The sequence below is a fragment of the Neofelis nebulosa genome, chromosome 4 (genome assembly GCF_028018385.1).
Source record: "Neofelis nebulosa isolate mNeoNeb1 chromosome 4, mNeoNeb1.pri, whole genome shotgun sequence".
In the NCBI taxonomy this organism is placed as follows: domain Eukaryota; kingdom Metazoa; phylum Chordata; class Mammalia; order Carnivora; family Felidae; genus Neofelis; species Neofelis nebulosa.
Genome location: NC_080785.1, coordinates 71,829,017 through 71,852,498, shown reverse-complemented (window position 1 = coordinate 71,852,498; position 23,482 = coordinate 71,829,017). Strand labels below are relative to the sequence as shown.

Below are 23,482 nucleotides of genomic sequence, written 5' to 3'. Positions count from 1 at the left end.
TTTAAAAATTTAATTATTATTTCTTCAGCACTGGATTTATGTGCTAGTGGTATCTTCCCATTAATTGTGGAATAATTCTCAGACAAAAATGTGTGTTCTTTCTTCTTCTCTCTTCTTCTGCCCTTACTTAATCTTTTGACATTTCCCAGATAGACAATTGTAATGATTCATTGCTCTGCCTCCTAGACTGCAGCCTTATAAGTAAAGAATAGTATAGTTATAAATCAAAAACTTCCAAGCACTGTGATCACATTATTCTTGCTGGTGTGGCTTGCCAATGAGTAGAGTGCATTTTAATTTAGCTTGTAAGTTTTATCACCTGAAAAAGATTCTTCCCGATGAAACAATTGAAAAAGAAAGATGACCAGTATTTCTCTGTTTTTTGGAAGCACTTATGTCTTCCAATCATGATACCCAATGAATATGTTTTCCTTCCTATTTGAACTCAAGCATAGAGCTTAACAAGCCATTTCTTCACATGCTCTCATTTCATATGTCCCACTCTTTTATTTATAGTTATATATCATAACTAAAATATAGTACATTTGTAATTAAAGCGTATTCTATTTACATTAAATTTTCTTAATGAGTTTTTATGGGTAAGAGGTTATTGTGGTAAAATTGCCATAAGGACAGCATCTATGAATGGTATATGTTTTAATACTGTTTCTGCATTGATTCAGATTCTGACTATCATAGCTCTGTCATCCCATTCTTCAGAAAAAGATGTTTAACAGAATATTTCAACACACTAAAATTGAGATAAAACCATGGAGGTTCTCTAAACTCAGATTGTCTGTAATATAAATCACACTGAGAAATCTACCATCTGGGCCCAAAAGATACTTGGTTGACTCAAATCTACTGCAATCCTTCCCCATTTCCTTTGCCAAACCTTCCCATTTTTATGGATAGCCAAAAAAGCATTAAATTCAGAGCCTTGAGCAAAAACCATTCACTGTACCTATCAGCTAGATAGATCCTATCGTTTGCTTTAGGTACTGATATGAAATAACATTTATACCCTACCATTCCATTCTAAGATAAATAGCCAGTTAAAATTTTTAAGGTGAGTGAATTTTTCCCCCACAAATGCTGCATTATTTCAAATGTTATCACAGGAAGCTTGTAAGCTTTGTAAAGTTAATTTTAATAATAACCATATCTGTCATTGTTTATATTTAATTTTTCTTACTAGATTATAAACATTAAGGCTAAATAAATATAAGACTAAGGGCATAACCTTCATGTGATAGATCCTCAATAAAAGCCAGTTCTTCAGAGAATGCAAGTTTTAGGACAATGCCTCATTCCCTTAAATTGTCTCTTCTGCTTTATATGTGGACTTATAACACAGAGCCAAGTTGGAATTTTTATGCTGCACTGTATTAAAATACTAATATGCTATCATATGGTTCAACCTAACAGCTTCCCTTTTGTAAAAATAAAGTAACTTGGGTAGTTATCTGCAGAACTGATCCTGACAACTACTTCAAAAATTCCAAATACTAAGTTTGGTTTTATTTAGGGTGATTTTGAGGATTGGTGAAGACAAGATAAATTTGAAAATCTCCATTAAGTCTATATTTGTCTTTTAATGAAACTCCTCTTAATTTCTTGTATAAATTAGAAGTATTTTCTATTTTTTTTAAAAGTTAGATCCATAGGGGCTTCTGGGTGGCTCAGCCAGTTAAGCATCTGACTTTGGCTCAGGTCACAATCTCATGGTTCATGAGTTTGAGCCCCTCATGGGGCTTAATGCTGTCAGCACAGAGCCTGCTTCAGATCCTCTGTCCCCTTATGTCCCTGCCCCTCTACTGCTCGTGCACTCTCTCTCTCTCAAAAATAAGCATTAAAAAAAAAGTTTAAAAAAAATTAAAGATCAATAAGGTAATATAAGCAAGAGACTATTTTCCAAAAGTAGAGTTGATATTATGAGCTAATGGTTTAATTAGAAATGATTTAACTTATTTCTTATTTACAAAATACTTTTAAAATACCATTTCAGAGCATAAAAATGGGACAGATCAATATTTTAAAAGGAAATTTGTGGTTACCTAGAAGTATTTCTGTCTTGCATAGGGCGAAATCTTCATGCTTAAAAGTAATTATTACAATATTTTAAAATTCAGCTAATTTTATTAGCTTTTACTTTTCATTTAGAAAGCATCTAAGACAATTTTCTGATAGTCACCAAAAAGAAAACTATTAACAAGATTTTATTTTTTAATTCTACAGCTACTGCAGATGGATTATTTCTTATAATCTCCATTGCCGAAATAACAAAGCTGGAATTTAGCTTGATGGTAAAAGTTCTCCATGTTTATCATCCCATCTCTTCTTAATATGAATTCCAGCCATGCTAGTCTTACTGTCCCCCAAATATCATACTATTCTTTTGTTCTCACTCTTTTCATCTACCTAAATCCAACTTATTTTAAGAATTCTAAGAATTAAGAATTGAATAATTTAAATTCCACCATCTCTGTGAAAACAATACTTTCTTTATCTTATTTTTTTAAACTGTTCTAGCACGAATTACCTACTCCCATTATTTTGTCATTTCTTCAGTAAGGTTGCAACTCCAGGGTCAAGGTGGTATATAGTAAGGTGCCATACACAAAGTAGATTAAAAAGTCTTGACCATCAGCTGAAGGATTCTGGCTTTATTTCTCCCAACTTAAAAACAAACTCCTCTTAATCTCTTGTGTTCCCAAAGCTACTGCCGTGTTTATTTCTCCTACCGGCCCAAACTGCTCTTGTCAAGATCAACAAGAACCTCCATATTGCTAAATCCAATGATCGATTTCCAGTCTTCACCCTACTTGACCTATATAGGCAGTATTTGACACAGTTGATTTACTACCTCCCTTTTCAACCATCTTCACTATGATTCCAGGACACCATCGTTTCCTGTTTTCTCCTCTCCTCATGAGCCATTCCCTCAAGCTTGTTCCCTGAATCCTCTCTTCACACCCTCAGCCTCTAAACCGCAGTTCCCCAAAGCCCAGACCTCAGACATCCATACTCACGTCTTAAGTGATTATCACCTAGTCACGTGACTTTATTATCTATATTCTGATGACTAGTAAATTTATAACTTCAGATATGTTCAACTGCCTGTTCAACATCTCCATCTGAATATCTAAAACACATATCAAACTTAGCAAGTCTAAAACAAAGCTAAGCTTCCCCACTACTGGCCACAAACAAAAACACCACCATCTTTCTCTTCTCAGTAAATGGTGACTACATGCTTCCACTTGCCCAAATAAAAAATTTTGACTCCTTTTTTCTTACACCTTACCATCTTATATTTTAGTAAATCTTGTCAAAATGTATCCGTAATTCAGTAATTCAATCACCTTCATCACCTCCAATGGGATCACCCTGCTTCAAAACCCACCAGCACTTTCCTGGAATAGTATAATGACTTCACTTTTTCCCCATACTCATGACATACTTATGCCTTTTACTTAACTATTTTTTAATTTTCCACTTCTCCCCATTAGCACATGACTTTTCTGAGGACGGGTTGTTCTATTTTATTTACTGTGGTATTGTCAACTCTTAGAACAATGCCTCTCAATTATTTGCTGGGTTAATTAATTAGTGAGTGCTGCAAAAAACGGTGTCAAGTACTAATCCCATTCGAGGCAGGTAGGCTGCCCCGCAAATGATAAGGCAGCTGGGAAAAAACTTTTCCTTAGTGATTTGGACAAGAGGCTGAGATATACTCGATTTGGCTCTTAGAATGTCGATTTGCATAATGTTATAAAAATGCAACTCACTCATGCAGGCAGGCAAATAGTGACCGTATCTGCAGAGCTGAGCACCAGCCACACCATGTAGACCGTAAGTCTTTTACTCACTGTGGATCTTCCCATTCATTTTCTTGCTTTATGCTGGGGCCAGGTGTCAATTGCCATTTGCCATTGCACTTACACTATTATCTGTCTTGTAGTAGAGAATTATTTCTTTGGACTCATCTCTGTTGGAAGTAGGGAAGTGAAAAGATAAACCAAGAAAGCCATGTATTTTCAAAAGAAAGAGAGATTGTGCTTTTTGTGGAAGTCAAAAATATTCCTCTCTGTTTAATAGGCAAAATGTAACTATGTCAAAGAATGCAACATAAAAAAACCATTATGAAATAAACTATACTAAAAACCATTGCCAGTACATAGAAACGTATATGTGAGTGCCAGTATGAATAGAATCAGATTAATGAATTAATTTATTTCAACAGGACTTGATTGTAAATGAAAAATGTAAAAATAATAATGCTGTGAAATTCAGATGTATATTAAGTGAAAAAACTGCATCAAAACATTTAACAGATGGTAAGTTTTAAAAGCATGTCCACTGAATGTAGCAGAAATTACATGCCAAAAGAAATAAGCAGAAATTACATGCCAAAAAGAAATATGCTTTTGAAAGTAGAAGGCTATCTTATCTTCCTCAGTATATTGAGATGTAGTTGCGAACTTATAGAAAAATTTTTGAAGTTAATTTGTGACATTTTCTATTGAAGTTAAGAGCCCAGGTATCAACAGTACCACCTACTTAGTTATATTTGTTTGTGCTTTCAGAGAAAATCTAAGGTTACCAAGTGACTCAGAAACATACCTATGTCAGGTTCATTATTGATTAATTGTATTGAAAAAAAATCTTAAAGTTCAATATCGGCTAATATTAACATTAGTAAAGGTTATAATTAATAAGTATGATAACAATGCTATTGTCATGACCCATGGACTTACAAAATGCAAGTGAAATTGGTGTTATTTCAAAAGGACACAGAACTTAGGCCCACTCATTTCATTCCCTGGGAATGACTTTATGGTAAAATCTTAAAAGAGAATACATTTGGGACTCAGTCATTTCACAAACTGGATGTGTTCCATGGCTTAGACAAGTTAATGTTTTGCTTAATAAATTGAGTGTACCACATGGGAGTCGGCTGTTTTACAGGAGATTGGGTAGCATTGTACCTAGAAAGTTTGGGAACTATTGAAAGGAATTTAATTCTTCACCTCATTCAAGGGAAAATGATTCTGTTAGCTTAACTACAAAGACTAGACTAAAGATCGATGATCTTGATTGGCAGTTCAACCCATCTCATCAGCTCATCTTCTCTGCAAAGACGTGTAAGGCTGACTGTGTAAATATACAACTTAATCTGTTCATTCTTAAGATAATTGTGATTTGGGGAAACTTATTTGGCAAGGTGTATTCTGGGTCATTTTCTTGTTAAAAATTGTTTCCAGAGAAAAAAGCAGTGACAACTACATTCTCGAAATTATGAGGTTGAAGACTGAATTCTAGAAATTCTTTTCTGGTTTTAAATCTTACAAAAGTTTAATAATACTATTTGTTTTACCTTTTCAATATTAATAGAGTGAAAATGAGGAGACACAAGTCGAAGTTATACGACTGCCATTTAATATGGTACCAGAACCTGCATATGACAAAATTGGAAAACCTGAATTACACATATACATTAGGAATAATTGCCTTAAGATATAAAAATTGTTATGCAGACATTTTGTCCATGTTCAAAAGTAACACTTACGATGCATTTGGGAGACTATAAAACTGAATGAAATCACATACCCCTTGTCTTTTTTTTTTTTTTTTAAATTTTTTTAACGTTTATTTATTTTTGAGACAGAGAGAGAGACAGAGCATGAACAGGGGAGGGGCAGAGAGAGAGGGAGACACAGAATCTGAAACAGGCTCCAGGCTCTGAGCTGTCAGCACAGAGCCGGACGCGGGGCTCGAACTCACGGAACGCGAGATCATGACCTGAGCCGAAGTCGGCCGCTTAACCGACTGAGCCACCCAGGCGCCCCACATACCCCTTGTCTTTAAAAGATTCAAAGGTAAAATTGTACTGAGTAACACAGTGAAAAATCTGACATTATACATCTTAGTAAAAAGATAGTATCAAGATTCTTATCCCAAGAAAGAAAAATGTCCTGATTGAATTTATTTTCTCTGGGGGTGCCTGGATGGCTCAGGTGGTTAAGCGTCTGACTTAAGCTCAGGTCATGATCTCATGGTTCGTGGGTTCCAGCCCCACATCAGGCTCTGTGCTATCAGCACAGAACCTGCTTTGGATCCTCTGTCCCCACCCCCTCTCTGCCCCTCTCCCACCCTTGCACTCTTCCTCTCTCTCAAAAATAAACATTTTTAAAAAATCTTTAAAAAAATTTTTAAAATATATTTTCCCTGTATTTTTTATTTTCAAATTTAAAACATCAACAATATTTTTTTAATTTAAATTTTATTTTTAACGTTTATTTATTTTTGAGAGACAGAGACAGAGCATGAGCTGGGGAGGGGCAGAGAGACAGACAGACAGACAGACAGAATGTGAAGCAGACTCTAGGCTCTGGGCTGTTAGCACAGAGACTGACATGGGGCTCAAACCCACGAACTGTGAGATCATGACCTGAGCCAAAGTCAGACACTTAACTGACTTAGCCACCCAGGTATCTCCAATATTTTAAATATCTCCAATATTTTAAATGTTTGCTATATTTAAAGGCTTATCCTACAGTAAAAATAAAGCTTGATTCTGTATCTGGGAGGGGTTTTTTTTTTTGTTTTTTGGGTTTTTTTTGGTTTTTTTTTGTTTGTTTTTTGTAATTCTTCACCCTCTTTATAGCTTCTAGTCTCAGTAAGTACTTGATTTTTGACTATAGTTTTTCATAACTAAGCCAGTTGTGGTTTTTTGTTTTGGTTTGTTTTATTTGACAAGTCATTGGGTCAAAGCTCTGCTAGTAAAAGGAATAGATTCTCTTCTCTGAGACTACGTGAGATCGGTTTCAGAAGATAACTAATATTTGGAGAGGCAAGATGTGCTTTTCCAAGGTAATTTGGGAGAAAAACAGTGACAGCCATCCCTGGCATAGAAAGAGAAAACTAGAACTAAGAACCCATCTTTTCGTTTCCTTGCCTCCTTCCATCTCATCCTTACCTCAGGACACTATCACTGGGAGAGAAAAAGTGATGGAAAAACATTTAGTTGAAGTCTGAGGGGCCAAGCATTTTTAAAACATACACATGCACAAGGGACATGGAGCTGGAGCCCTTTCTCAGAGACTACAAAATTTGAAATGGAAACTGTAAAGAAGTAATACATGGGCAAGAATAAGAAAAAAATTTAAATAGACTAATGAAAAGGGTAGGACTCAAACAATTGGATATTTAGACATATTATTAAGTTACAGTCACGTCGGTGTGGAATAGTAGATGCAAGAATATATAGATTAATGACAGAATAGCAAGCACAGAAACATTTTAATCCAGGACATACTAGAATAATGTTACAGTTTGATTTTTACTTTACGAGAGAAAGGTACAAATATTCTTTAGATAGTCCCAAGAATTGCTTAATAATGGGGATGGGGACAGTAGACTCCCATTCTTACTCTCTATACCAAAAGACACTTAAGATGAGTGATGGGTTTAAAGACATAAAAGAAGAAGTAGAAAATGTAAGTGGATATCTCAAGATGAGAAAAGATCCATTAAGAATAAAGCAAAAGGGAAAACCAGAATGGCTACATCCCATTACATAAAAATTTAAAACCAATATACCAGAAGTCATAAATAGAAAAAATACAAGCTGGAAAATTGTTGAACATGAACATTTCAGAAAAAAGTAATATCCTGAGTATATATAGGACTCTTAAAGTTTAGAAAAAACAAGATATTTTCCAAACTTCAGTTGGTTCCTGATTAATTCTATACAGAAGGTCACTTCATTCAGCTACCTTGATGAACATTACTCAAATAATTTAACTTGGAAGAACATCAGGAAATCACAGCACTCAAAGCTAGGCTTTCTATGGATGCTTTTTTTAGAGTTGGGGGGTGGGGATTAATGGCCACTATGTTAAGTTATGCCTTCTTTACACATTTTCCAGATTCATATTAATTAAGACCAGGTTATACTGAGCAGAAATTTGAAACCTAATGACCCATCTGTCTGTGCGATAGTGCATATTCAAAGTTTTTCCCCCTAAAGAGACTCTTAGCTAAGCTCTATAGTATTCCATCAGAAAATAGTTATTAGACTCTTAAATTTCCCCCCAAAATGTTGCTCCTACATTAGCTCAATATCCAATTGAGCCTGCTTTTTTTCCTAGATCCCTAGATTTCCTAGCTGAACTTCAGGTTAGGTTATCTGGGATTGAACTCCCAGCTACTTAATGTCTGTCAGCTATGCGTTTGACTGAAGCACAGTATTTATTCATTTACTTATTTATTTATTTGTTTGTTTATTTTTAAGTTTATTTTGACAGAGACAGAGACAAAGCAAGTGGGGGAGTGGCAGAGAGAGAGAGAGAGAGAAAGAGAGAGAATCCCAAGCAGGTTCCATGCTGCCAGCGCAGAGCACAACACAGGGCTCGTACGCATGAAACCACAAGATCATGACATGAGCTGAAACCAAGAGTCAGACGCTTGACTGACTGAATCACCCAGGCGCCCCTGAAACACACTATTTATAAAGAAACATTAAGAATTTTTTCTTTAGGGGCACCTGGGTGGCTTAGTCGGTTAAGCATCTACCTTTGGCTCAGGCCATGATCGCATGATTTGTAAGTTTGAGCCCCGAGTCGGGGTCTGTGCTGACAGCTCAGAGCCTGGAGCCTGCTTCAGATTCTGTGTCTCCCTCTCTCTCCCTCCCCTGCTCATGCTCTGTCTCTCAAAAAATGAATAAACGTCCAAAAAAATTTATTTTTAAGATTTGCTCTTTATCACTTCCTCGGATCCTTTAAAATGTACCCCCAGAGTTAAGTCAGGCAAGCACCTAGCAAAGACCACCTGTGCAATATTTTCCTTATATCTCCCTAGAATCTCTCTCCAGTTTGAAGCCAGTGGTCAGCATTGCAGGACACTCTACAAAACAGTTATATAAAATTCATCATTGTGTCAACTGTAAGAATGTTGTTGATTATGTTACACAACGGCCTCTTTATGTGGACTCTTAAGAGTTATTTCATTCTGGCCTTAGAATTGGAATATTTGTGCTTCTGCTGAACAGTTCATCTGCTACTATCTTATGGACACTGTGAATTGGCTTTTTACATGTGCTGATAAAAAACAAGAGCTAAATTTTTGCTCCATCCCAGACAACAGAGCACTTTGGTCTTCGTTATTTTTATTAGCCTCCTTCCCCTTCTTGGCCCCTTTTTCCTTCTCATCTACTTCAAATGATGTTCTCTGACTATATTTTGCCCTGCCCAGTAAGCCTTCTTATATCCTTTTTGGAACAAGACAGTGTGATGGTCATACGTGTTTCTTCAGACCATAGCAGTCTGTTGAGCAATAGGGGCACCCAGAGCAGCTCATAAAATATCCTGATAGCAAACTTCCACAGTCCTCTGCCCCTCTTCAGAAAAACAGGGCTGGGAGTCTCCTCCTGTTCTTTCCACATCGTTTCTTCCTGCTCAGCCAATGCTGTTTCCTCATTTTTTTTTTTTTTTTAAGATTACCAAACAATCAGGGGTGCCTAGGTGGCTCATTTGGTTAAGTGTCCAACTCTTGATTTCAGCTCAGGTCATGATCTCATGGTTCGTGAGTTTGAGCCCCACGTCGGGCTCTGTGCCGACAGTGCAGAGCCTGCTTGGGATTCGCTCGCTCTCTCTCTCTGCCTCTCCCCCATTCACAATGTGTGTGTGTGTGTGTGTGTGTGTGTGTGTGTGTAAAAAAAAAAAAAAAGACTACCAACAATTCTAGTGGTATCAGTGCTAGTTCCTTCCCTAACTGACAATTTTGTTTCCTTTTCAGAGGTTACTGCTCTGAGGACCAGATGCCAGGCCAAAGACTCAAGCTGTTGGTACACATTTGCTCTAGGCACAAGGCAGTGACCACATGTGTGGACACTTGCTTCTTACCACCCACCATCATGATCCTGCTCTGAGACCATCTAGGCCCAGTGAGTGGCTTTATAAATTAGACCTTGAATCAGAGGCTCTTTTCCTCATTAGAATGTGGTCTCAACTGCTCCCTTTTCCCTGTAATCCGGAGGATGTTGGATGATTCAAGAAAATTCCTGTTTCTTGTGACTTTAGTTTTCCTAGTCCTTTGTAAAAATTTGAGACACCATAACATATGATGATGCTGGGAAGGAGAATAAAGGTAACCCCACCCTATACAGAGAGGGCTTGGGAGAAATAGCAGGGTTATCTTTAGGTGTGTCTAACCCATAAATCCCCAATCTGTGATCTATGACAAAGTGAGCAGTGACCCTTAGCACAAAAGTGGATGGAAAGAAGGAGCATGGAACTCAGAGGCATTGTTAGGTAGACTGCTGGATAGGAGGTTATCCTGAAACTAATGTAACATTGTATATCGACTACACTCAAATAAGTGCAAAACAGCATATATTGCATGTTATATTTGTTTTTAAGCAAGAAAAACAATAAAACAACAAACATATCTAATGTTGCGGGGGGGAAAAAGGAAACTATATTTCCTCCTCCTCTTTATCCCCTTTTCTACATTTCCTAAAAGCAGGCATTGTTACAGAGGCCTCTTCCATGCAAAGGTCGGATCAGGTCTCTCTGAGGAGATAATATTTCAGCTCTGAGACCTTCTCGTACACAGCTAAGGAATTCTTTGAGGGAAGGTAATTGTTTGGGTGGGCTAATAGGAGAATCGGGTCATAATTAGTTATTTTCAGTTTTCGATTTTGTTCTAAATAAAATGTCTATTTATTTCTTTTCTCTATATGTAACTTAAAGGCTTATCTTTTTCTTGGTAACCTTCAGGCATTCTTTGTAAAATAAAGATAATAACCACTTGTCTAATGTTGCAAATACTCCCCCCCTGTTGTCATTTGTCTTCTATTTTGACTGAAGATCTTTTTTTTTTTTTTTTTTTTTTACATAAAAATGCTTGAGTTCAAAATTTATTAGTCATTTTGATGACTCTCTTTCCCTCACACCATGATGCATTTGGGACACCTGTGAAAGGGAGAGAAAAGGGTGGAAATTTGGGTAAGAGGAGCTTCCGTGTGCATGAAACTCTGAGAAAGTCTCAGCCAGGCTGTGAGATGCCCCAGAGAAAAGATTATCCAGTCAGAGGAGTCCTTCATCAGAGAGGGACAGCCTGGGTAATTGGCCGCTGCCCTGCTTCTTGTTGGCTGGGTGTAGCCGAGGAATATCCAGACCTTGAGCTGAACAGTGAGGCAGATGCCATAGTGTGGTATCCACAGACTGCCTGTTACGTTCTTCTCATCAGGTTCTCTGCACGGGAGATGTGAACAGGGCATGCGCACAACCGTCACAGCCTGCCCTGCTGTGGCGCACAAATCCACGTCCACACTTTTGTCCTACATGCTTTCCATGGGCCGCTTTTTCTGAAGGTAAATTTTATTTTCATTTCTTTATATTGAAAAACAATATTTATTTTTTTTAAGTTTATTTTGAGAGAGAGAGACAGAGAGAGAGAGACCGAGAGACCACAAGTTGGGGAGGCACAGAGAGAGAAGGAGAGGGATAGAATCCCAAGCAGGTTCCACACTGTCAGTGCAGAGCCCGATGCGGGGCTCAAACTCAGGAACCGTGAGATCATGACCTGAGCTAAAATCAAGAGTCGGACGCTTAACCAAATGAGCCACTCAGGTGCCCCTCTGAAGGTAAATTTTAAAAAGAGAGGTCAATAAGACAGGCTACAGTCCTTGTGTGTGCAGTTAGCCTCCGGGACACAACTGATGGTCCTATCTCTGTCCTCCACCATCAATTCTAAACTCCCTTTGCCCTTAGCTGTGCAACTTTTGCTGGCTTACCTAGAGTTGTGGTTAATCCACACTCTCCTTCTGGACGGGTCACTGAGCTCTTGGTAATCATACTCATTAGGCAGAGGTTGATGCACTCGTTCATTTACAGTCCCAGGAGGACAACGGAGTAGTGACCACAACCCAAGTGGATTACCTCAGTTCCACACATATTCTTTCCATCTGTCATTGTGTAAGAGCAGCCCTTCCTTCCTTCTAGTGCTGATCAGGAGCATTTACTGCTTCCAAAATGGTGACTTTTTGTCTTGCATGCTGGACCTCACAGTTGAGTTTTTTGTATTGAGAGCTGAGCTCACCTCCACAGCTGCCGCAAAGAATGATGAGGGAAGTATTTGCATTCAATAATAAATAATAATAAAGGGGCACCTGGGAGGCTCAGTCAGTTGAGCATCAGACTCTCAGTTTCAGCTCAGGTCATGATCCCACGTTTCGTGAGTTCGAGCCCCGCATCGGGCTCTTGATTGACAGTGCTGAGCGGAGCCTGCTTCGGTTTCTCTCTCCCTCTCTCTCTGCCCCTCCCCCGCCTGTGCTGTCTCTGTCTCTCTCAAAATGAGTAAATAAACTTAAAAAAAAGTTTATCTAAAGGTAATAATAATAATAATAATAAAGAAACCCAGAAATTTACAATTAAATTCATGTACTACATCAAGAGATCAGAAGAAAAAACTGGGAATAGAGTCATTTGTATATATGAGAATTCATAATTTAGTGAACATAGAATTTTAACTAAACAAGGAAAGGAGGGAGACATGCAATTTGGTTTTTTTCTAATCTCTGATACAGAGAAAATAGCTTAAACATATAAACAAAGGAGGAAAGCAAAGTGCATATGATGGTAATATTTATGAAAAAGAAATATTTCTCTTGGTCAAAAGAAATGTCATAAATAAATTAAATGGCAAATTGAAAGAAAATATTTTAAAAACTAATAGATCTACTTTTACTATCCTTATATAAAGAAGTCTTACAATTTTTTTAAAAAGCAAGATTCTCTCCAATTTATGGCTGGTTTATGGTTTATAATTCCATCTACTACATCACTTCATTCTATTACCTTGGGCTACGTTACATAAATAGTTTAACTTGGAAGGTACGTCAGGAAGCAACATTGCTCAGAGCTGGTCATTTGATGGGAGCTTTATTGAGTTTTTCGTTTTTCCATTGTTTTTTTTAATGTGAGTGGTGGGCTTCTGTTATGCCTTCCTTAAACATTTCATGGTACAAAATTATTGACTCTGTGTTGTATGGAGCAGAAATGTGGGTCCTCAATAGTCCATCTGTCTGTGATTAAGAGCAAATTCCAAGCCTCTCCCCCCACCCCACCCCACCCCTGCCACGCCCCAACCGCAGGGGCATCTTACTGCCCAGGAGCTGGTGGTGGTGCGGAGCTCTGATGGTTCTTCTAGTTTTCAATATGGGGAGAAAATGTTTCCCTCACCCTAGGTCTCCTGTCAGCTCGGGTTTACGTTGGAACTTGCAATCAAACAACCAAAATAGCTGTAGTCCAGATATTGCCAGAGGGAGTTTTACATTGTCATATTTTTTTTTCTGCTAACTGTAATTTTTAGTCTTACTATTTCCATCCCATTTTATATTACTACTCTTTATTGTTGTGATTTATTTTTCTAAAATGTTGCAATCATCCAGTGTTTATTTTTCTACCGATTTAAACCTTATATCCCCTGCTTTTACCATTCCAGTAGTTATCTTTAATTCTTTTTTTTTTTTTCAGAGTTCTAATATTATCCAATGGGGTACATGTCAAAAGAAACAGGCATATTATTGGAACAAAAATTGCAAGGGTCCATCACTTCCCGCATGAAGCATGTGTACGCTTCTTTTTTGGCAAGGTGCTAGCCTTGAAAATACCAATGGAGTTATAAGGGGAGATGAGAAAGAAGACACCAGAGGATTGGTAAGCCTCTCTCTCAGCATTCTGGTCATCTTTAAAATGCCAGGGGAGATATGTGGAGATAACAGAAATAGGAATGTATACTGGCGCCAGCCCGTGTCCTCTACTTTCCTCTTTCAAGGTCAACGGCCTTACTATAATTCTTTTTCTGTGTTTGTTTTTGAATAGGAAATAAACTCGGATGGTTCAAAAATCAAAAAATATTAAAGGCAGAGAGTGAAAACTTTTGTTTTTCCTCCACAGTCCTTCATCTACCTAATCCTGGTGACAACTACTTGTAGCTTGTACTTAACTAGCTTTTCATGTATTCTTACAAAGTTCCTTTATATAGTACAAAGAAATGGGTAGGGAAATCCCTATCAATACATAATTTCCCCCGTTCTTTGTTACCATAGTGTTATACGGCATCAGTGTCCCAACATCAATCCACAGCCCCTCACTGATTCCCGTGTTGATCCACCATTCCCTTCTTAATTAGTTCCAAACAATTACTATTACAAATAATATAGTGAATTGCTTTACGTATACGTCATTTTCCACCAATATGAATATGTGTGTAAGTTCCCAGATGAGGAATTACTGGGCCATAAGGTATATGCATTTTTAATTTGGTATTTCAGCACGGTTACTCTCCTTAGGGACCCCAGCAATTTATATTCCTGACTAGCAAAGCAGTAGCACTTATCTCCTACAGCCCCACACCCTCAACAGTGTATCAACTTGCATCCTGCCATATATTTAAAAGCAATTCATACTTCCGTTTCTGTGAACACTCTGCTTATACTGTCTGTCCATTTATCTGTTATTGGTCTTTTTCTTATCAACTCTGAAGAATTCTTTACATGTTTGGGAGATTAGCCCTGTGTCTATGATATAAGATACACATACTTTTTCTCAGTCTGTCTTTTGCTTTGTTTATGGTGTTTGCTTTGTAGAAGTTTTCTATACACAGAGAGATTTTGTCAATCTTTTCTTTTATGACTTCTGGGTTTTGAATAGTTTTTGCATAGTTAGAGATTTCCTCACTCCAAAGTAATAAAAGAAATCACTTGTTGTTTTTTTTTCCTATACGTTATGATGTGAGGTAGGGATCCAACTTAATTCTGTTTCAAATGACTACCTATTGCCAATACAATTTATTAAAGAGTCCACCTTTTCCATCATTGACTTTGCATACAACCTATAGCACATACTAAATTAATTCATTTGTATGGGACAATTTATGTACTTTTTACTCTGAATCAACAGGTTGTCAAGCAACAGCCTCCCACAGTTCTAATTACAGAGGTTTTTCTCATATGTTATATTATTTCATAATGTTATAATATAATTTGGTTTTATGTCTAGTGAAAGTACCCTATTGCTCTTTTTTTAATCAGAGATTTTTTTTAGCTATTCTTGTTTGTTTGTTTGTTTTTCCAAGTGAAATTCAGAATCAGCTTGTATGTCCCCCCCCCAAAAAAAAACCCTATTAGTATCTATATTGGAATCAGATTAACTTCATAAATTAATTTAGGATAAATGATATCCTTTGGTTATGGTTTGGGTCCAAAAGTATTATGTGTCTTTCCATTTGCATAAGTTGTCTTCTATATCAGTGGCACATTAAAGTCTTTATTCATATAAGACTTGCTCTGTTCCAGTTAAGTTCATTCTTGGATGTTTTCTCTTTTTGACTGCTACTCGAAGTAGGATCTTTTCTATCATGGTAGCTTCTAACTAATAATTGTTTGTATATGGAGATGTCTCTATGTTAAATCTACATCTGCTCTATCTTAGGGAATTTTTTATTACTCATTTGAAACACTGGCTGATTCTTTAGGGTTTTCAGGTATACAACCATATCATTTTTAAATATTGATAGTTCAACCTCCTCCTTTATTATTTTCTACCTTTATTACCTTATTCTGATGTCTATTTCTTGTTGTTTCTATGTTTTCTTGTCATGGTCCTTCAAGTAAGATATTCCTGATTTAGTCAGAGTGCCTCTAGTGTTCCACAAGGCTGGCTGAATATGTCATATTAAGAAGTAGCCATCTAATGTGAATTTTTAGAGTATTTTGGAGGTCAAAACTGGAATTGAAAATTTTATCAAATGACTCTTCAGCTTCCGTGGAGATGATCATCTCATTTTTCTTCTCAGGTCAATTAACATATTGACATAATAGATTTTATAATATTTAAAATGTAAAAATATAACATTAAATATCTTATTTTATTTTATTTTTAATGTTTATTTATTTTTGAGGGAGAGAGAGAGCATACAGTGGGAGAGGTGCAGAGAGAGGGGGTGGATCTGAAGCAGGCTCTGCACTGACAGCAGAATCCAATGTGGGCCTCGAACCTACGAACCATGAGATCATGACCTGAGTCCAAGTCAGACACTCAATGAACTGAGCCACTCAGGCACCCCTAAATATCAAATATTTTAAAATATTAAAGATGTATTTTCATCTTTTCATATGCTTACTTATCATTTGTATTTCTTCTTTGGAGACTGGTCTGTTCAAGTCCTTTGACGACTTTGAATTGTGCTGTTTGGATTTTTTGTTGTTAAGTTGTAGGGGTGCCTTACAAATTTGGGGTATTAACCGCTATGGCATATAATTTGCAAATGTCTTCTCCCATTCTGCGGGTTATGTTTTCATCCTTTAGACAGTGTCTTTTGGTGCACAACGGTTCTTAATTTTGATGGAGTCCATTTTATCTATATTTCAAAGAGTTTATAATTTTAGATTTAAGTTCAGGTCTTTGATACATTGTGTGATCATTTTTATTTTCGTGATATTTCTGATTTACAGCAATTGAAAACAAATCAATGACTGCTATATGTCTCCAAGGCTTTCCTGTTTAAAAAGAAATATCTATTGTATTTATCAAATCCATGTCTCACCATTTTATGTTGAGTTTTGGGAGCGGGGCAAGTTATTCACAGTCTCAGTGTGTGTCTCCATATCAGAAGAAGCCGCATCCAAAGAGTAGATCATAAGAAGTATTTTAAGTGTGTTGCCATGTTTGAATGAGAATTTGGAGTCTTGAAAGGAGGTTAGTGTATTCTGCAGGTGGAAAGAACATAAATAATCAGGACCAGAGTGTAGACTGTGGTAGGTCGATTGCATTAATGGCTCCATTAATAACTACCCCATATTCATAGTCTGCCCTGTAATCTTATATTCTTCTCCCACTCCAATTTAGGACTCAGCCAGTTTACTTGCTTTGACTAATGGGACATCAGCAAATGTGTCACAAAGAGTGGCTTGAAAGAAGGTGCACATTGTCTGGTAATCTCTTGCATGATTGAGTTATAGTCTCTTTTGTGTTTCTGCCATGCTATGAGAACGTGTCCATGCCACCCTAATTAAATGAGATAAACTCAGAGGAAACTAAGTTTTCTTAATTTCTCCCATATCATTTTTTATTTTTAGGCACTTGGCATTTCTTAACAAAATAGACTTTATAGGCTTGTGAGTCACTCTGATGCACTTTGTGGACATGACAGATCTGAGCTCTTTTAACAAAGACCTTATGCATCTAATCTATGATTATCATCTATCAAGATGTGGCATCAATGTACATTGCTATGTCTCACTAGAAATTCCATGGACAATCAATAAAGAGCTCTTCTCTTTCAATGACCCTGATTTCTTGGCTTGGCCTGGGAGCTCATGATGTCAACATTCAACCTCTGAACACAAAGAGAAAGCAATTTTAATTACTCATTTTAATTTTCCAATGATTTTCAGAGATGAGCTATCAACACAAATAAATTAGGGCATAATTCTATTTACCTTTGAAATGTGTTTGTTCTTCTTCAGGTTTGTCTAAGATAGCCCTATGTTACACATTCACCTGAAATAAGACCCCTGAACTTCATTATCTTTATCTGTGGCAGACCTTTGAACACTTTGCACTGATACAGACATTACCAAGCGTTAGTATACATGCCAGTTAACATTTTACTAATACTACTGCTGTAACCGATACGATTTGTTTTAGAAGCTTGCCACAAACTTACATACACAAAAATTTGGCACATGGCAGTGAAAATTCCTGAGACGGCACAGCTACCCTGCTCGTTGCCCTAGTAAGAGACAGCTTTTGCAACCAGAAAAAAAGTTCAAAACTAAATTCTTGACTTTGTCTTAGAAGCATTCTGTGCCCAACCTTCTCAAACTCAGTAAATGGATCAAAAATATGCCCAGAAACTAAGGTTATAACTCTGGAAGTCATCTTGATTCCTCCTTTCCCCACATTTTCAATCAGCAAACCCTACCAGTTCTGTGTACAAAATATTTCTCAAAGGCAAACACTTCTATTTCTTCTTTCCTGTCACATTCCTAAACAGTTGCTCTTCTTTGCTCTGCATTAATCTCATGCCTTTTTAACCATTCTTCATATTTTAGTGAGCTTGCTATTTCTAAGAATTTTTATTTTGACACTAATTTCAGATTTGCAAAGTTTTAAATATAGTGCAACTGTTCCCATATACTCAAATTTGCGAAATGTTAATATTTTACCACACTTGCTGTATCATTTCTGTCTATATAGCCATTCATCTCTCTATCTATAGAATTGATTTTCTTTTTTTGTATGTTTATTTATTTTTGAGAGAGACAGAGACAGAGTGTGAGCAGGGGAGGGGCAGAGAGAAAGGGAGACACAGAATCCAAAGCAGGCTCCAGGCTCTGAGCTGTCAGCACAGAGCCCGATGCGGGGCTCAAATTCACAAACCGTGGGATCAGACCTGAGTCGGAGTTGGATGCTTAACCAACTGAGCCACCCAGGCGCCCCAATGCAATTTATTTTCTAAAAGAGCTGGGAATTCCAGTCCCATATCACACATTGCATTTGGTTGTAATGTCATTTAAGTCTCTTTAAATCTGGAGTTCCTCAGTCTGTATCTCCATGAGTTTGAGAGTTTTGAAGAGTAAGGCCAATTAGTTTGTAGAATGTCTCTAAGTTTTATACTGTCAGATTTAGATTAAGGAATGCATTTTCAGCAGGAATATCACAGAGATGGCGGTTCTTATTGGCACATCATATCAGGAGGCACATGTATCAGTTTGTCCCATTACTGGTGATGGTAACTTTGATCATTTGGTTAAAGTGGTGTTTTCCAGGTATCTTCACAGTAAAGTGTTTTCTCCTATGCCAGTGCTAAGATATGGTGATCAAGTAGATATCTCAAATAGATATTTGCACACCCATGTTCATTGCCCCATCACTTATAATAGCCAAGAGGTGGAAGCAACCTAAATGTCCATTAATAGATGAATGGATAAAGAAAATGTGATATAGACATACAATTAAATATTATACCACCATAAATAGGAAGGAAATCCTGTCACAAGCTATAATATGGTTGAACCTCAAAGACATTATGCTAAGTGAAATAAGCCAGTCATAGAAGGACAGCTACTGTATGATTTCCCTCATATAAAGTATCTAAAGTAAGTAGTCAAAGTCATAGAAACAGAAAGTCGAAAGATGGTTGCCAAGGGCTGGGGAAAGGGGGAGGATAAATTAGTGTTTAATGGGTATATACAATGTATATTACTGTATAATGGGTTCAATTTTGCAAGATGAAAAAGTTCTAGAGACCTGTTGCACAACAATGTGAATGTACTTAACATTTGTATGTATACTTAAATATGGTTTAAATGATAAATTTAATGTTATTTTATTTATTTATTTTTACTGGAGTAAAAAAAAAAGATGGCCAGAACATTATGGGGAAAAAGTGTTTAACCTCAGTGGTAATCAAAGAAATATTGATTAGAACTAGTACCAGGAATGCATATTTCTATTTTTGTCATCTTTACCAAACTGTCTTTGCATAAGTTAGGATGAAAATTGATATTACCTTCTTGAAAGCAGTTTGGCAATAAACCTATGAAACATGGGGAGTGGGGAAGGATATGTTGAAGTCCTAACTTCTAGTCCCTCAGAACGTGAACTAATTTGGAAATAGAGTTACTGTAGATGTAATTAGTTAAAATGTCATACTGGGACAGGGTGAGTCCTCAATCCAATTTGACTGCTGTCTTTTTAAGAAAAGGAGAAAGACAGAGACACAGACACGAAAGGGGAGAATGCCATGTGATCACAGAGACAAAGTTGAAGATCTGCCACTGTAAGGCAAGGAATGCCAAGGATTGCCATCAAACCACCAGAAACGAGGAAGAAAAAAGGAAAGATTCTCCCCTGAGGTTGCCCTGCTTATGCATTGATTCCAGATTACTAGCTTCTAGGACTATGAGGCCACCCAGATTATGGTACTTTACTGCAGCAGCCATAGGAAACTAACATAGTAATTAATTATTACATTGTAGGGAGATACTTTGAGGCTATGTAAATATCCTATTTTATTATAGAGATAGAGGATGTATACTTACACATATACATCTATCTATACATATAGTTTTTTATATTTTATATTTATATTTTATATTATATATATATATATATTTTAACATTTATTAATTTTTGAGAGACAGAGAGAGGCAGAGCATGCACAGGGGAGGGAGAGAGAGATACAGGAGAGAGAGAGACATAATTTTTGAGAGAGAGCAGGAGAACATGAGAGAGAGAGATACAGAATCTGAAGCAGGCTTCAGGCTCTGAGCTGTTTGTTAGCACAGAGCCCGATGTGGGGCTCAAACTCACGAACTGCAAGACCATGACCCAAGGTGAAGTTGGACCTGCAACCAACTGAGCCACCCAGGCATCCCATACATCTATATATTTTATAGCTCTGTCTCTGTCCATTGGATGACTTAGAAGCAATGACACCCTAGAATATCTAGCTCCCAGATCTTGGTTTCCATATAATTACATATGATTCTTGTGTGAAACAGTTATTTCTGTGGTGGTTGCAAAATGATTTCATCATATCGTTTGCATCAGTTGGCATTCTACCATAAGGATGCACTTTTCATTCATTCATTCATTCATTCATACATTCATTTGTATCACTGTAGTTTCAGGGATCTTATTTAATCTAGAGATTATAATACATTACTATATTTTGTTAATCAAATTGTCCCATATCTGGCCACTGTGAGCTGAGCCCCTTCTAGCTGGCTCTTGAATTCTTTTGATAAATCTCCATTATTCTTTTTCCTACCTTCTGGTGCAAGAAGACGTTCTGGGCTCATCAATGCCTTCTATTCCGCAGCCCTGACATTAGCGGTTTCCTCAAGGAGCCTTGGCTCCTAGAAACCAAAATTTGAGTGCTAGAGTTTGTGAGGTATTATTGCTCTTAGGTCCTCTCAGTGGATAGAACTAGGAGATGTATTATATTATTCTGTTAGACCAGCTTGTCTCAATATTTTCTCATTATTTTACCCCTTCATTTGCTTTAGGAATACACATGGAACCCCAAATTTAGGTAATAAGAAGTTTATTGTAGAAACATAATAAAAATTTAAACATAATATTTATCAAATTAGTAGTATAGGCCCACAGTACATTACTGGAAATTCTGAAGACCATGTATATTTTGGTATTCAGTTGTATTCAGATTTTATAAATGTAATCAATGTATGTTCCTTATGTTATATAACATACTCAGTAGGGTGAAGACAATATCATGTAATGAAATCATGTATAGAAACATGTTAATGTTTCTATAGCAAAGCATCACACCAAGTGGGATCAAGAAAGATAAAATAAGTCTCCTTTTTGTTCAGGTCATATTCTACCATTAGATTGATTTGCTATGAATTTTCAAAGAAATTGAAATCTTTGGATTTGGGAATTGCAGATAAGGGATTGTGAACCGATAATCATATATTTTTCGACCAGAATTTAATGCAATATTTCTCTATTTATCTAGTTCGATTATTATATCCAGTTTGTTTCTTTGTAGTAGTTGTTGTTGTTTTTATTTCCAGTTGAAAGTTCTAACTCACAATGTAGGTAATTGGGGATGATAGAACTACTTATTTGTATAATTTTGTCCTCCATTGTTACATACACTTCTGTTAGTCCATAATCACTAATCATTGTTTTGCCCAGTCCACATTTGTGGCAAAACAGTGCTCACGTTTCCCACACCATTTCCTCCTCCTAAGTACACAGGAAGACAGCATCCACAGCAATACCTTTTGGAGACCATAGCATTACCAGATAATAGAGTATAGATGAAAGTGAGGGAAGCGGTTTTAAAGCCCAGCTCTGAAAAATATCTCATGTGACCCTTCAGCTCTCATTTCCTTTCCCATAGAAATCCTGGATACCATGTGTTCCAGATCATGTAGCATACAAGATGGAGAAAGACTGACCTCATTGCACTGGACTATGATATGAGTGAACGGCACTTTTATTGTGTTAAGCTACTGTGATCTCAGGGATATTTTTGTCACATCCACACAGCTCACAAAATAATCTTTCCCCAAATGAAAATTCATCCTCTCATCGCATTGAGTTTTCAGTATAGAGCAAAAAACTCATCAAGCAATTCTCCTTTGTGTATGAATCTCATGTTTATCACAAGCTTACAGGTTGTGCGTCAATGATTTCATCCCACTGCAAACTGAAATGTCATCTAATAAGTTCAGATGATAGTAACTGCCTTTTAACAATTTATAGCAATGATGTGGTGCAAAATCCAGCAGCATCCCTTGCTTGATCAAGATATCCTGCTGGTAGCTCATGTAGCTTTCTTTTCTCACCTCAAGTTTCCATAGCATCTCTCAGCTTCCCTGCCCCAGGGTTTTCTCCAGAGCCCCAGGATCTTGTTCTGCCCACTCACAGCCAAAGCCCAGAAGTGCAGGGGAGTTGATGCCCCCCTGGAGCAAGTCAGCTGCAGTATGATGAGTCTGTGGATGAAAGTCTAAAACTCTTATCACTTTGAAGGAAATTTTTGAGGTGTATTCTATATAGTTCATTAGATGACGCCCCAGGAGAACAGAGTTCTTCTTTCCAGAATAATAGCCAGATCAATGACATACTCTTTGTTGGTTTTCCTTCAAAACCTCCTAACCTCAATCTTTCTGCTTCCATAGTCTGGCTTCCTGGGATCATCCCCAAATATATGACCTGTTTTGGGGGAAACCAAACCAATTCAGTATTTCTGTTGTATTGCTGCTTTTTGTGAATTTGTTCTACATGAGCGATCAATTTGATTCCCAGTTGATTAGAAAAGAATTACATATTGTTTGAAAATGGTGCAAAAACAGACAACACACAGTTACTGAGGTGGCACTAGTGAACAGATTTCTGATTCAATAAAATCCACTTTTAAGATCATAGGACACATAGATTTATATTCTATATTTGTAATGGAGCTCTAATCAGTCTTTATTAATATATTTTTTTAACATTTATTTGAGAGAGGGAGAGAGATACAATGCATGAGGGGCAGAGAGAGAGGGAGATAGAGAATCCAAAGCAGGCTCTGAGAAGAGCCCTACATGGGGCTGGAACTCACGTACTGTGATATCATGACCTGAGCCGAAATCAAGAGCCGGATGCTTGACTGACTGAACCACTCTGGCGCCCCATTATTTTGAATTGAAGGGAAATCTCCAGTCCATGATGGAGATCTGACCTCTCTAAAAGGAAAGCAAGTGGAGAGGAAGCAGGATTGGGCAAGGAGGTCATCCAACTGCAATGCAAACCTGAGGGTCTCAGCCAACCTACCATGAAATTCCAGAGTAAAGATTTCCCAATAGAGGAGTCCTAGGCCCTGGTGCTGATACCATGCTCAGCCATGGCTGGAGGGTGGCTGCCCGGGAAAACTGTTCCTCTGTTCA

The 23,482-nt window shown here is 37.2% G+C and overlaps 1 protein-coding gene across 7 annotated transcripts in view; it reads left to right on the top strand.

The window, feature by feature from the left end:
* The window catches only part of CASD1 (CAS1 domain containing 1), a 68,956-nt gene extending 52,351 nt beyond the window's left edge, over positions 1-16,605 (top strand). For 3 of the 7 annotated variants that reach the window (XR_009260462.1, XR_009260461.1, XR_009260458.1), the window contains 3 exons: positions 2,239-2,306; positions 4,247-4,340; positions 9,802-10,818. Coding sequence is in view for 2 of the 7 variants with exons in the window: in XM_058725069.1 (XP_058581052.1) it covers positions 2,239-2,265 (27 nt within the window). In the remaining 5 variants the exon portion in view is untranslated. Of the gene's footprint in view, positions 1-2,238; positions 4,171-4,246; positions 4,341-9,801; positions 10,819-11,256; positions 11,381-13,544; positions 13,728-15,972 lie in introns of those variants that run through there. The other 4 variants (XM_058725069.1, XM_058725068.1, XR_009260459.1 and 1 more) reach the window with 3 other exon arrangements.
* Positions 16,606-23,482: the final 6,877 nt, after the last annotated feature.